Source organism: Neoarthrinium moseri, assembly GCF_022829205.1.
Source record: "Neoarthrinium moseri strain CBS 164.80 chromosome Unknown scaffold3_Wmoseri_CBS_16480, whole genome shotgun sequence".
Taxonomy (NCBI): Eukaryota; Fungi; Ascomycota; class Sordariomycetes; order Amphisphaeriales; family Apiosporaceae; genus Neoarthrinium; species Neoarthrinium moseri.
The window spans coordinates 260419-275477 of NW_026055117.1; the positions used below are offsets into that span (position 1 = coordinate 260419).

The 15059-nt window shown below is 55.8% G+C and overlaps 3 protein-coding genes across 3 annotated transcripts; 2 read left to right on the forward strand and 1 right to left on the reverse strand.

Annotated features, from left to right (window-relative positions):
- Positions 1 to 932: 932 nt before the first annotated feature.
- Positions 933 to 2717, forward strand: JN550_001466 (uncharacterized protein; the record flags this gene model as incomplete). Its single annotated transcript, XM_049312653.1, has 1 exon — positions 933 to 2717. One exon carries the CDS (start codon positions 933 to 935, stop codon positions 2715 to 2717), a length of 1785 nt encoding a protein of 594 aa, XP_049176317.1.
- A 7964-nt stretch (positions 2718 to 10681) lies between these two features.
- On the forward strand, positions 10682 to 11861 carry JN550_001467 (uncharacterized protein; the record flags this gene model as incomplete). Its single annotated transcript, XM_049312654.1, has 8 exons — positions 10682 to 10713; positions 10774 to 10805; positions 10891 to 10917; positions 11017 to 11096; positions 11157 to 11179; positions 11237 to 11265; positions 11325 to 11582; positions 11677 to 11861. The coding sequence occupies 8 exons, from the start codon at positions 10682 to 10684 to the stop codon at positions 11859 to 11861; spliced, it is 666 nt and encodes a 221-aa protein (XP_049176318.1).
- A 974-nt stretch (positions 11862 to 12835) lies between these two features.
- Positions 12836 to 13984, reverse strand: JN550_001468 (uncharacterized protein; the record flags this gene model as incomplete). The annotated part of the gene is made up of 2 exons (XM_049312655.1): positions 12836 to 13870; positions 13940 to 13984. 2 exons carry the CDS (start codon positions 13982 to 13984, stop codon positions 12836 to 12838), a joined length of 1080 nt encoding a protein of 359 aa, XP_049176319.1.
- Between the last annotated feature and the right edge of the window lie 1075 nt (positions 13985 to 15059).

Consider the following 15059-nt stretch of genomic DNA (forward strand, 5'->3'; position numbering starts at 1 on the left):
GCTTGGACCTCTGGTGGTGAACTGATCGTCCTGTTCCTCCCGCATCTCCCAGGCGTCCCTGCTCGGCTCTGAGCAATTCAGAGTTCGGCGTCGAGAGAGTCTAGACAACCAACCCACGCCCGCGCGCCCCCCCATCGGGCCCTCTCTTTTTTCTACTGTGTACTCTCTCAACCCCTTCCTCGTCTCGTCCCGAACGCCCTTTGCGACGGGCCATCCTCTCGCACACCACCCACACGCTCACACAAAGGCGCCATTCAAAGGTCTCATCCTACTATCACTCGATTCCGCTCCGTACTCTCGCTTCTTCAACCCCCCCAAAGTTCCCCCCATCCACACCAAATCCCCCCTTCTCCAATCCCCCCAACTTTTCCCAAAGTCACCTTTGGATTTTGACGAGTCGACCGCTGCATTCCTCCGTCGCTTGTCTTATCGCGCGTCCGTTCCCCAAGCGGCACTCGCCAGCCAGACTCCATTTTTCCCCAGTAGTGTCGCGTCTCACATCACCCTATACTCGCCCCGGCTGCGCATTCTTCGCGTCTTCCCGAGCTCCAGCATCGCTCCTCGGGCCCCAGCCTTTTGTCGTCGCATGCATCGTCCTGCCGTCCAGTCCAGACCAGACCAGACCACACAACACCCAAGCTTCCAATCTCCTTGACCTGCCCGTCGAGCGCATTCGCATTTGCGCTGCACCCACACCTGCGCCGCGTCGCATCGCATCGCATCGCATCACATCACAGCGCATACAGAAACGGATCATCGCTGCGGTACGCTACGCTGCGGTACCTACATTCAATCCTGCCCACCCGCCCACCCGCAACCTCCGCGACGCAGCAGATCAGCGCGATCGTCGCTCTCGTTCCCACCTTCGCCGCGCTCCGAACGCTGCGACTTCGACTATTCACACCACAGTCGGGCTACATGCGCGGCAGAGCATGAACGGGGATTCGAGTACCGCCGGCGTTGCTTTACATAATCTGTCCAAATCTCCGTTCGCGACCCTGACGTCGAGCCGTGCGGGCCATTTCACCCCAATCTCGACCACCGCCAGCAGCGCATTCGCCACGACCGCATCTGTGTCGCCCTCAAACTCGTCTGCAGCAGCCACAAGGGCCGCAATGGCTGCGCCGGCTTTCATGTCGCAGTCGCAATCTTTCAGAGCGGGAGGGCTCGCCTCCCAACCATCGTACTCACTGTCCATGACCGCAAGCAGTCCCTTCGACCGCGACGCCACCAGCAAGCCTGTCCCCGTCGGAACCCCATCACAGGTCGCATCGGTCTTGATCCGCCGTCTCCCCAGCGACACGACAGAGGAGAAGCTGAGGTTGATGGTGGTCTTTTCGCACGAGCTCGTCGACGTCGAGATGCTGTCCCCCGACCAGTCAGACGAGCCTGGCTTTCGCTCTGCCATACTGAAGTTCAAGACTGCAGCCGGCGCGCAACAAGCAAAGGAAATGCTGCACGGCAAGTCCATCTCCAGAGACGCCGAGATGATTGTCGATATCCTCTCGGGAAGCCCGACTACAGCTCGGAGGTACCCGGGGGATGTCCCTACTTCGTCTACATCGAGCGCAGCCTCGTCAACGACATCCTCTGGCCCTTCATCACGACAGCCGTCCCGTTTCAACGGTGCCTTCCAGCCGATGGACAAGATGTCTCCCCCAATGGGCGGCATGTACGGAGGAAACGAGCTACCAAACCCCGATACGAACACGGTCTATCAAAATCTCTTCTCGCCGCAGTCACCCATTGGCAACCACCTGTCCGATCGTTCGCGCATCTCGAGCAAGACGCTCATTAACCACGACACTGGCGACGACGATGAAACCCAGGAGCTCCTGAACGATCCCATCACCTTTGCCGAGAATGGACCAACCCAGCACCGTCGCGCCACGGCGCCTCATCTTCCCATCTCGAGGTTGGCTAGCCTGTCTTTGAACACAAACTCGCCAGGCCCTTCGTCCGTGCCGCAGTATGGACATCCCAACATGACGCCAATGTCTGCCCACGGGAACACCATGTCGCCTACCGTCATGAACAGTGCCAGCCACTCGACCAACTTCCAGCTCGGCAGTCAGCATTTCCAGCGGCATAACTATCCCCCAGTGAACCCAGCAGACCAGAACCCGCCTTGCAACACGCTCTATGTGGGCAACCTACCGATTGACACCTCGGAAGAAGAGCTGAAGGCCATGTTCTCCAAGCAGCGCGGGTACAAGCGCCTCTGCTTCCGGACGAAGCAAAACGGGCCCATGTGCTTTGTGGAGTTTGAGGATGTCTCTTTTGCGACCAAGGCCCTCCATGAGCTTTACGGTTACCCACTCCATAACAGCGTGAAAGGTGGCATTCGTCTGAGCTTCTCCAAGAACCCTCTTGGTGTCCGCTCGGGTCAGGCGCCCGGACAGACCGGCTCCGCATCCATGACTGGGATGAACAACATCATGGGCGGCTCTGGCAACGGTTTCACCACTGCTAATGGCCCTCCGCCCGGCCTCCCTGGCCCACCAGGTCTCGCGCGCATGGGTTATGGTGGAGGTGCTTCAGCTATTCCAAGTAGTGGCAATGCCACACCTTTCACAGCAGCATCGCCCTATGCTGGAAACTCTGGAAGTGTGTGGAACAACCCTGTATACAACGGCCCCTTATCGGCCGGTGGTGGCTCTTCCTCAGCAATGCCAAACTCCTCGTCCCCCTTTCCACCTTACATGATGGGAAAATAATTGGGACGGCAGGGATATTTCCCAAAGATAATGATTCATTTGACGGAGTTTGGCAGGACGCATTAAAATGGCACTTCGAGAAGAAACTGGTTGTATTGTTTGTCTCTTTTGTTTTATTTTGGCCTGTTGACTTGGGAGAGAGCATTCGTTTGCATGGCTTGAAGCTATGGTTGTCCTTTCCCATCCCCACAGGAGGTGTCGTCGCCGGCTTACTGCTGCATCTGAGGGGGTTTATTCACGTGCGAGTTTTGATGATTTCACATGGTTTATCAGCGTTGGCGCCGACAGCATCACCTTACGACTACGATTCCCCCTTTCTATACATCACACAATGTGGTAAATGTTGGCGTGGGAGTTTAGAGGTCTGGATTTAATCTCGAACCCTGGTGGCGGCGGCATTGTGGTTGCTGTACATTGTTTCTTTCTAGCGCACGGGTTAGCGGTTCTCCAGCGTTTTTCGTTTCTTCATCCTGGGCAGGTTTTGAACTATTCGTGGCATGGGAAGTCCGCAGCGGTCGTACCAGCAGAGTGCTCCAAACCCGCCTGCTGGTATACAATCAGGAGACTCGTACGCCTGCAACAGCATCGCATGTGGATCAAAACCACTTGTCAGTGTCTTTCTCATTATAAAGGCAAGACGCATTCTGCGTCTTTCGGCGTTTGCAACCACCACCAAAAGACAAAAGAAAAAGGCAATACTATCATTTTAAGGGCATTTTCACCACAAAACGGCGAATAGGGTCACATGGAACGAAGGATTATAGGCGTAAACATCGAATTGGAGCCTGCATACACTGTCAGTTGGTCGGGTCCTAGGCATATTCGGTTCGTTGGCATCTGGCATTTGGTAGCAAGGGGGTCGACTTTCATCACGACCAATGGATGGCATTTGGATATCCGGGACTCATCTACACCACTCCCTGATCTCCGGCTTGATTTGACCATTCATTGGCGTCCTCAGCTTTTCATCACGTGGCCCCGCGTTTTTGTCTTCTTTTAGCGGGGTTTATCTTCTAAACATCTATACGGGCAACCACGGGATCGAGAGGTGATCCTTTATCAAGACGTGGCGGTTCTCCGGGGTTTCAGGCGGGATGGGAGGATTTCCTTGACAACACGGGTTTTCTTGCAGCACACATAGGGATCTCTTGTAAGGCGGCTCCATATGGCTCGGCGATATACCTCTTGTTATGTGCTCTTTCCACATGTCGTTCTTCGTGTGTCCTCTCGTCTCGAGATAATCCTTCTACCTGAACCAACCAGTCAACAAGCAGCAAGCAGCGCCGTCGGGCCTTTATAGACACTTCCGTAATCTGAATGCCATAACCGGTGTAAAGCCGACTTGGGCTTCGTTTGGGCTTCCTGTCCATAGGGGTTCCAGACTCTGGAATCCCGCACAGGTCACCGCGCTTCCCCGGCTCCCTGGGCTTGTCCCGTAAATGCCATCACCCATTCAGCTCCAAGTGACATAAAGCCTAACCCCCACGCCGAGCCCGCGGTCTGATCGGATAGCTGCCGACCAGCTCTAGCAGCTCGCTACAAGTTGCCCACGTCGACAAGGCCACGGAAATAAAAAAACACAAAAAGAGAGGCAGCACGCCTCCCCCCGTCGCCAACCGCCCACGCGCACTGCGGCGCGTTTCCGCGGCGGATCGATACGAGGCGTCCGCGAGCCGGCTAACCTTCCGCACGGGCTTGGGCCTGGCACCGCGGGAGGCGCGCCCCGAATGACGTCGGTGAGCTACTGTGGAAAAGCGCCTCCGCCTGCCGTGGTTACACGCATCGAATGGCATGCTATAGGAGGTATGCATCGGTGGCCTGTGCTTGCGTGTGTATCCGTCTATCTTTCCAGTGCATGGGATCCGTCATCCTGGCCCGTCGGGCGATGAGCTGGTTTGGCAAGCGGTCCCCATAGACATTGTTCTTCTTGTTCTTCATGTCGCTCCTTGGGGAAGGAGGGAGAGAGAAGAAAAGAAAGCATGGCGGATACTGTCACGAGGGTCGAGTCATTGCATCGCGGTGCGCAGGAATGAGAGCTGTCATAAAAATCGCAGGAAATATAACTACCCCACAAATCACAATGAAGCAAGCAGCTCTCTAAGTTAACCGAGAGCGATCGAGACGTCTCGATCGTTCTTGATCTGGTAATTCCGTTTCTTCACCATCGCCAAAAGCAGCACCCTATACACAGAATGCGGATGAAACTGGCTCATCGCAAGCTACGAACCACAGGCGGCTACGGCTCGCGTTGCCTAGTAGGAGGAGGTCGACGGAGCGGGCTCCGTTGACCGGGGCCGGCTGGCAGCCATGCTTGTTTACTTACTTTTTCCTCGTACTCGGGAGTCGGACGGCCCTACACGGACTGCCGAATGCAACGTCTCAGCTGGACAAGCGTTTGGAAAAGAAGCATGTACAATATGTCTCGAAGCAAAGGGCTCGGCGCGTCCGGCGGCAGACTCGGCAGGATACTGTGTGTATCTTTGTTTTGGGGGCAGCAGGGGTTCTCAAAACACTAGCCGTAACTTACGTGGCGACCATCGCGAGATATTGCAAGTAGACCCGTGCTTTCATATCTAACAGGCCACACAGACGCAACCTTCCTACCGTTTGGCTTTCTTTTTGGGTGTGCTTCTGCCCCGAGGTCGTACCCCAGCAATGCTATTGCGGTGACCCGTGAGTTGTACCAACCTGGTCGCGGCCTCCAAGATGGGCTCAAGTGATGTTGCAGACTGACTGTGAGCGAACCAAGGGACATGCGAGGCTTGTTTGTGCTGCAAGCTGGTAGACTCCGGCCACCCTTGTGGCAACACTCAGGAGAGTTGCGTTTGAATGAGCTGATTTCGGAATGGAACGTAGGAACCTCTCTTTGCGAGTGCTGGTAGCAACACAGTCGATATGTGTGTGTACCTTTGCCTTGCTCGAAATATGATGCTGAAAATCTCTGTGTGGATAACGTCATCTATTCTCAGCGTTAAACGATTCGTATATGAACCGGCACTTAGGACCAAGCATCTAGTGTCAGGCGATGCGCTTGCTTAGATTGTTAGGGTCAAATGGAATAGCATCCTGTAAGAACCCATGTGATACGTCTGGACCTCTTGCAATACCCTTGCAATGTTTTCTTATTAATCGTTTTATGATAGTAGAGAGATGTAGTCTTGACAGGTCAGCCAAGACCGCGGCCTGATGAAGTGAGTTTGTCGTTTGGATTCCGCTGTTGTCACTGTTCAGATCTCGGTTCATCAACAAGTAGGTTGTGCGAGCTTGATATCTAGCTGCAGTGACGGAAACATACAGAGACCATGAGATTCTGATGACATTGCTAAGGAATTTCGTTAGCTCGACAACATTAATTCACAGTGCCAGGACGCAGACTGACTAGGAGACACGATAATTTACTGCATGATACACAAACTCTCGACTTACACATCGTCCAAGGTTTGAAATCATGATAATGGAAAAGACTGTAGTCCAGCATTCTAGAGGCGCATATGTGCTCTCTGGTGTGCAGTGATCCAAGCAGCATCCATGCGCCGCTCGCAAACTAGTGTTGCGGATTCTCGGTATATTTCCATAAGGCCGACGTTCACATACACGTTCACACCATCGAGTCGGCTCAGCAGCTTCAACTCAGTCTGTGGGCAAAGTTCAAGGGGGTTGGGAGGGTGCTTGTTTCGACGACGGACGACCTCGCAGAATAGTACTCCGTAGACCCGGGATGTGGGTGTTGCCCACTTCGGTCTGCGTACAGCAGTATTCGGACGACCGCGCGCGAATGAAAGTTGTTGTTGCACTCCCGGACCCCGTCGAGCTCGAGCTCCTCCCTGCCCTGGACCCATCACCATGTCAGACCCCGGCCGAGAGACGGCCCCGCAACCAGGAAAGGGCACGGCAGTTCCTTGATTGCTTTCATAAAACTGCAATGGCAACTAGATCATAGTTGCCAGCATCGGTGCACTTGGCCGTGCTCGAGAGTGACCATAGTACGGTACTACGGAGTATCAGTTAAGCAACCCTGGAAGCGATGAGGTCAACGTTGTAGGGTTTCCAACAGCCTCCAACATGCGTACAATCTGCACAACAAACTATGTCACTTGACTGGACTTGACAGATCTGATCATCGAGCCCGCCCAGACTGCACCCGGTCACCAACCAATTTCCACACATCCCATCAGGGCGTGTGGTGGACTCGCAGGTCAACTTGCAACATAGGTGATGCCAGGGCCATTTGACAACCCTTGAGGAGGCCCTGTCGCATCCAGGCACGACCCACGCAAACCGTGGTCTTCTGCAGTGATACCCGCAGCTGAAGGATCGCGAAGACATGGTGCGATAGGAAGTCCCCGATACTGTATACAGCAAATGGCCAACGATTCGGTTGCCCCAATGGGGTTTGGATGCGCGAACGGCTAGGATGATTGGCCGCCAGACTCCGTCAGCCCTAATAGCTCAATGTAGATCATCAACATTGGCCAGTGATCGTCTGGGCTGTGCAGTACTATACGCTTTTCAGTTTGCAGTTCGGGTCTTGGAACCTTAAAGTCAGATTGAGCTGAGGAACTATCCTCAACTCGGACGACCTCAAGCAGGCCCTGCAGGTTGAAGCGGAGCGACGTCGCTTGTCCGGACGCTAGCTCATGCGGCCTTTGGCGTTGCGGGCCCGGCTGTCAGGTCAGACGCGGCACTTGGAACAGGCAATGCAAACGAAGATCGTGAACCGTTAAAAGTCAGAACTGCAGATTCCGTTCTTAGCAACCACGTGGCTTTCGGGGAGATCTTACCATCAGTGATATGCTTAGGGGTTTGATGAGGGGTAATAATTGCCGCCCAGGGGTGAGTGGGCCGTGAGATCTGCCCCCCTTGTGCCATTACCATAGCATGACGACGGCTCCCCAGCTCGCATGCTCGGTCATACTATAACGTGCCCCATAGCAGCCTCGAGACATGCGCACGTCAGAGCCTCAGTCCCATGCAATGGGCAAATAAAGCCTGTGTGTTTCTCATTGCGGTAGACGGTGTGCCGGAAATCTGCCAATCCTCCAATGAGGCAGGTTTGCTGCGGCAAGACGGGACGGCGTGGTCTTGTCAAACAACCCACCAACGCAGCAAACCTCTGTTCTGTCCGAGGGACCCGATGGTATGAGGGAGCTAGATGGTCAGCGTATCGGATGGAGACCAAGCTTTGGAAGCATTCAGGCATTGTAGACTTATCATGCTAGCGAAATATGGGTAGCCTTGCAGTCATGCATGGCTTGGGAAACAGTAGCTGCTGCCTTGTTAGTTTGCAAAACGAGCTCCACCGAGGGAAAAGTAGAGCGGCGATGATCCGTCGAGAGCGTAGAGAGAAACAAGTGACGTCGTCGGGTGGTTGCCAGAGGCATGAAACGGCTCCTGATTGCTTCCAGATGTTCCAAGATGGACAGCCACGGTGGGGATACATAGCACGCTTGACGATCTAAACTAGAGGGCCGGGGAATTAGTAGACGGCCCCCGAAGCCGTCAGGATGGATACCCTTGGTAGTCTGATAACATCCTGGAGGCTATCCAATCTTCTGACTTGTCAACGACCCGGAATTGGTGGATATTCAGCTCCATCTTGTCAGAGACCTAGGGGACCGCATCAGGGGGCTCGAGGCAAGGGACAGAGGACTGGCAAAAATCTTGCAAGCCTTCGCAGGTGGTCTTTGTCAGGTGACGAGAAGGCATTTACGAGGCCGGGCTGGATGCAAGGCACACGAGATTTTGCCCCTTGTGGCCGTGAAGCGGAGGTTGATACGAAGCAGAGTACGGAGGTGTTCGGTGACTAGAAATTGCTCTTTACGGTACCGTACGGTTCCCATTGGCCCCTGGTTGGCTGTACCTTTTGGGTTGTACTGCCCTATGCAAACTGACCCAGCTGGAGACGAGTCAACGCGCTGCGCAGGTCGCGTGTCCCTCTCGTCGACACGCTGCGCGAACAGTTCCGAATCTGACCGGCCGCGCGCTGCAATTGATTTCTGACGTCTCCTACTCGTCGGGGCTGCGAGGGCTTACACAGTTTTGCCGTCTTGGTGCAGCCAGTGAGGGCCGGGCGATGCTGTACTCCATAGAGCACGGACGAGTCAAGGACTAGACGAACCGCTCTGTCGTATGCAAGGTTACCGGTCTGGCAAGTTCTCCATCGTCCTGCATCTTGACTCGTCCGATTCGGGGACGCGACACATGTCGGTTCCTCTTCGTTTGCCCAGATGCCACTATTTGTGGACTTTGCCGGGCTGACTGCTCCTCTCCCTACGTTCGGGCAAGAGGTACTTGCACACTTGGTTAGCTACGCAGTTAGTCCACGGTTGGTCGTGCCGAGCAGGGCCAGATGGGCAGCTGAAGGCGTGAAGTCGGTCCAGACGTGTGCAGTTCCCGGACTACTCTGTTAAGTGCCTACCTAGGGACCGCCTGAGGCTTCTGGCCAGATTGCCAGGATGGCGGCAGCGCAGCGACCCGCACCACAGCGAGCAACGATTGCAGAAACGAAGCGAAGCGGCACGGTTGCAGAGTGCGCGTCGTTGGCACCAGTTCCCCGGCGGGCAAAGAAACGAGGGACCGACCCATGGTACATGAGTTAAAAGCAACTGCCCAGGTGCCTGAGCCCAAGGCGGTGCTCCTGCGTTCTGACCTATCAAGTCGGAATGTGGCCGAGTTGCTGGATGGATGGATATGGATGCATGTACAGCAACTCCGCTGCCACTGGACCGAACTGGACTGGGGGCGAGTTGAGGTTCCTGCCCACGGCCCGCGGGACCTCCAGGGGCGCTTTAGTCCAGTGCCCAGGTCCAGTCCAGTGCATCTCTCTGCCTGCGTTCAAGGTGCACCACCACTTGACACCCCCTACCATACCCAGGTAGTACATAGTAGCTGGCCTCACAGGCATCCATGGATCCCATAGTGCACCCCTGTCCCTGGACGAGCTTCATCCAGGGGACCAGACTCGGCAACTCGCCCGCTGCTGGACTGGGCTGGACGTACAAGTAGTCTACACCCGATGGAAAGTAGTGATGGGAGCTTGTCTCGCGCTTCGCATTGGATCATTCCAGCCTGGAGCCCAGCTGCCTGCGTCCAGGTCCCTGGGAAACCTTCCTTGTACGTCCGGCCTTGTCTGGTAGCAGTGCAGCCCACGACCCGTGGACCGTACTGTACCTACTTTTCAGTACGGAGCACACACCTACGCACGCCCACGCTGCGCGCCCACACCCACCGCACACACGCATGGCGCGCGTTATAATCCCCCGGATACCCGTCCTCCACCCATTATCCAATTGCTTCTTCGTGGATTGATCAATGTTTTTGTTTCCCATGCCTCACCTTTAACAGGTGCCTCTTTCTTTTCCTTGCGTGCTGGCTATATCACGACCGCTGCGTTCCCGGCCGCCGCGCAGGTATTCGTGATCAGCGCTCCTTTCCACCTTATCTTAGTCCGGCCTCTTCAAGGCTGGCGAACTACTACTACTGCTACCACTACAACCGCGACTACTGTACGCACTTCACGGCCCTCGGCACCACGGCGCAGCGATCCAGTGAAAGCCAATTTGGCTTCAGAACTCGTCTGGAGACGGCTCTGCTGTGCCCCTAGAAGGAAAAATTCACTGTCGTTCTGACGTTTCTGGTCCCCCGCCAACTGGGGCCGCTCTCATTCGCTATCGAGGCCAGGAAGAAGGGCAGGGCACGGTGCGGATCATCCCGAAATCTAGCAATTTTCGACCGTTCGTCCTGGAATCACCATCTCCGTCGGCGAACGCGGGTGCTCGCTCCCGATTTCGAACTGCAGCAGCAACCAGTTTTCCATACTCACCGGCCATCTTCCGCGACGGAGCGGTGAGCATCTGGTGAAGGGCCGTCGCCTGTAGCCCGTGCTGGTCTTTTTCTCCCCTCGGCGGGCGTGCCGGCCGCTCTGCAAATCTCTGCAGCACGCTCTCACAGCAGAGTACAAAACCATGCCTCCCCGTCAAGGCCGTTACCAACCTGCGTTTGTCTCCCTGCCCGCTGCTGCGTTCTTCGAGTTACTCGACAGCTGACATGCGCGTAGCCGTGAATTCCACGTTGTTGTGCTAGGTGCAGGTTCGTCCGCATCATTCGGCTTCCTACCAAAGGCAGCTTACCTCTCGCAACTGGGCGCAGCTCCGCTAACAAAATCTTGACGCAGGTGGTGTTGGCAAAAGTTGCCTCACAGGTGAGGCTCAAATTTCCCCCCCTACCCCCTATCAAAGAAGTTGCAGATGCTGTCATTGCTTCCGGAGTGCAGTTTGCTAATGTTTCTGGCTCCTCACAGCTCAGTTCGTACACAACGAATGGATTGAGAGCTATGACCCTACAATAGAGGACTCCTACCGGACTACGGTCTCGGTCGATGTGAGTTGTTTACATTTTGCCTATATTCGCGAACTTGCAACTGACACGCTATTTTGACAGGGACGGCAGGTGGTTCTGGAAATGTGAGACATGTGCTTGGAGCGTCAATCACTACCCCACCATACTGACTCGAGCCATAGCCTTGACACCGCGGGCACTGAGCAATTTGGTACGTCTGCCGAAACGTCTTCCATCTTCCGTGATGCTGTGCAACTGACTCGGCTATAGTTGCCATGAGAGACCTGTACATGAAAACTGGCCAGGGATTCCTGTTGGTTTTCAGCATCACATCTTCGTCGTCACTGGCCGAGCTTGCAGGCCTCCGCGACGAGATCATCCGGATCAAGGACGACGAGAACATCCCGATAGTCATCTGCGGCAACAAGGCAGATCTCGAGGATCAGAGATCCGTCCCTCGCACTAAGGGTTTCTCACTCTCCCAGAGATGGGGTGCACCCTACTACGAGTCTAGCGCGAGAACGAAAAGTACGTGCCTTTCTCGATTCGCTTCACAAGCCCGCGCCTAGCAATCACTTGGCTGCCTGCTTCCATCGATCTTTGTGGGGCTAATTTTCCATAGCAAACGTTGATGAAGTCTTTGTGGACCTCTGCCGGCAGATGCTGCGCAAAGATGATGCCGGGGAGAGCTATCTCCAGGAGGAACAAGACTTCGATCCCTATTCGATATCCTACTACAAGAAGAGGAGAAAGCAGAGGAGGGAACGGGATAGAGACCCGCATCGTCCCAGATGCGTCATTCTATGAGGCCGGATAGCAGCCTAATTCTCGACTCAAAACATCACTCCCGCCCGACCAGCGGCCGAGTCTCAGTCCTACGAGGGCTGTGGGCAATTTCGGCCTTCGAACCTGGCGAATCATCCGACAGTCAGCGGCATCTTAGTTCTTCCTTCAGCATTGCTTGGGCCGGCGCTTGCAACATACCCTTTAACGTGCATTAGTGAGCTGGAAAACTGGTTATTAGCCCAATATATGCATGATTATGCACCTTGTGCATCTTTGTGATCATTGAAAGGGACGGGGTCCGCCAAAACGGTGGTCAGACAGACCTTACTGCATTTTGGGGGGGAAGACCTCTTTTTCTTTTCATGGCGGGCTACGCAAATAGGAAATGAGAGGAATTTTTCTGGTCTTGGATTTGCATTTCGATAAGACCCTATTTGCGCAGGCAAAACTTTTTGTTGTGGAAGATTAACGGCTTGCCAAGATAGGAATTGCTGTTGCAATGTGTATACCCTCTTGTTACTCAACTGACTGTCTTTTGCAACCGAAGTGTACGATGGGGAATGCAGACAATGCTCGACTCTATTGGCTGGTAGGAGATTGAGGCACATGGGCACCGACTGACAATCATGTAAGCGTTGGTGAGTTCTGACGGTTGTTGGCTAATTTCAGTTTCCATTGGATGTTACAAAGCTTTGTATAATAGATAGGTAGGTATTCCCGTACTCCCAAACTCCCGATCCCAAACCCATGGTTGACCTTATTCACAGCAATCACGCTTTCTTTATGATATGGAAACTCCCTGAGGAATCGAGTGATGATCACTCCCGCTCGCTCACCGCCAGACCCGCCTGCCTTACTCATGTGCTCATGAGTCGCCCATCCTGCTACGCCATGCCCGCAGGAAACGCCCAATGACCGGCCCATGTCGCGGAGCCTCGATTTCGAATCTTCGTTCACAACGCCCGCCTTGTCCGTCCGTCCACGCCCTTCCCATCTCACGATTCCCCGCGGCCGAGCGTCAGCGCGAGGATCAAGCCCACAATGCCAGCCAGGGCCAGCAGGCTGAGCCCGAGCCCGATCCACAGGTACGTCCTGGCCGTGCTCTTGGCCCCGGGGCCGCCTCCCCCGCCCTTCCTCCTCGTCGCGCCCCAGTTGCTCCGCCGCCGGCCGCGGTAGTCCTCGCCCAAGTCGTGCGCGCGCTTCATCTCCCACAGCCGCTCGCGCTGCTCGGCGGTCAGCGGGCCCGGCGACGTGCTGCTCGGGCGGTGGCCGCCGCTGCCGCCGTCGGGCTCCACAAACGTCAGCGACGGGCTGCGCAGCGCCGTCGTCGACAGGTGCGCCAGCGTCTGCATCGTCAGCGGCGACAGCGTCGGGTTGCTCACGGGCGAGTGCGGCGAGATGGGGCTGGTGGGCGGGAGGAGCGGCGACGCCCCCGAGCCCGGCAGCTGGAGCGGTTCCTCCTCGTGCTGCTGCGACCGCCGGTGGAGTCGCAGCGGCGCCGGCAGCGGCCAGGCCTTGGAGCTGCGCGGCCGCTCCCGCTCCCGCTGCTCGCTGGCGCCCAGGAAGGGGTTCTCCTTGGGCGGCGGCGGCGGTGGGGGGAGCGAGGAGGCGTTTGAGACGACCGAGACGGTTTGCTGCTCCCGGGACGCGGCGAACAGCGGCCGGATGGGCTGCAGCTGCGTCGTCGCCGTCCCCGTCATGGTCGGCGGCTGAGGGAAGAGCGAAGGCGAGGGCGTCGGTAGTGTCATGGTCGAGTCTCTCCCCGAGTTCGAGTTGAACACGTCGGTCCCTGGGTCCCGGAATACGAAGCTTGGGTGGTTGTGGCCCGGCGGCGGCGGGAACTGTGATGGCGAAATCATGCTGTTGTAGGGCGAGTTGGGCGAGAACGGCGAGCCGACTGCTCCTGCTCCTCCCGTGCCCAGCGTAGAGGTGCGCATCGGCACCGCCTTGGCTGTGAAATAGCAGTCTGGCTCCGAGGGCGCCGAGGTCGTGATGACTTCGGGCAGGACGCTGGACTCATGCCTCGAGACCTGCACGAGGGAGTGTTAGCTACTATAACAAACCAAAAATCCTCTGGTGTAATGTGAGGTTTCACAAACATTATACGTCTTGTCGTCAAATGGGTTTGAGCTGTGCTGCGCCATGGTGTTGTCCCCTTCCTGAGGGCAGCTGCACAACCCCGGATGTGCTAGAAATGAGCGTGTACTGAAGAAAAACAAAGGAACGAGCGAGGGTCGTATTCTTGAATATGGTCAAGGTGCAGACTGGTCAGTGCTAGAGTCACATCGTCGAGAGGGAGGAGCAGAGAAGGCCGGTAGCGATATACTGGGCAGTGCAACAGAGAACAGGCGCCAATACTACCGATGAAATACACATCAGCCCACCTCGCGAGTGAGAGAGGCCCAGTAGGGGTATTGTATTTAGAGTTTTCCTTGCGATCCCGGGAAAAGGACCCGAGAATACGATCCCCCCCAAAAGATCCAACTCGTTCGCTTTCCCCAGTATTCCCACCAGCTATGACGTTTGGGCAGCTCCATCGAGCGGCGCCGTCCAACCCGTCTCAACCCCCGTCCAGTGCAAATGCCGTCCCAAGGTTCACGAGGCGGGTTGGCGGGAAGGCAAGTCCAAGGAGCTGTCAGGGCTGCAAGGACCCTGGCTGCAGATCAGCCGGGGTCGCTAGTTGCGGGACGCTGTGGCTCTGATTGGCTGTTAGTCACTAAGCTGCTCTTAGCGGTGCTGCTCAGAATAAAAACAGTGCAGGGTCGTCATCTCAGGGGTAAGGTTGCACCTTGTGGGTAAACCAGACGTGGAAGGCTGGGCAACAAACGAAACGCACAGTTAGTTGCCGATGCCTTGAGTGCAAAAGGTGAAAGCCGCTGAATGCGTACTACTTGTATCACGGGAGCTAGATTTTGGGCAAGCAATGTTTTCGCGTTCTGTTGTCATGACTTCCAATTGAAGTGCATATAGCATGAGTGCGGCCACGGATCGAGGTGATCGATCTGCAAGTCTCACGTACTATGAAGTGGCTCGTGAGGCGGTTGCTGCAGAACCTAAAATCCGGGTCGAAAGGAGGATCGACACCATGAACTGAACTCTGACAATACTTTAACTCAGATCAGGAACCCCAGTGACCGGCAGTAGAATCGCATAAGAACCCTGGAAGTTCGCCCTGCTCCGCAGAGTTGTTTCCCTCCAGGTTGTCATGTCACCGAGTGC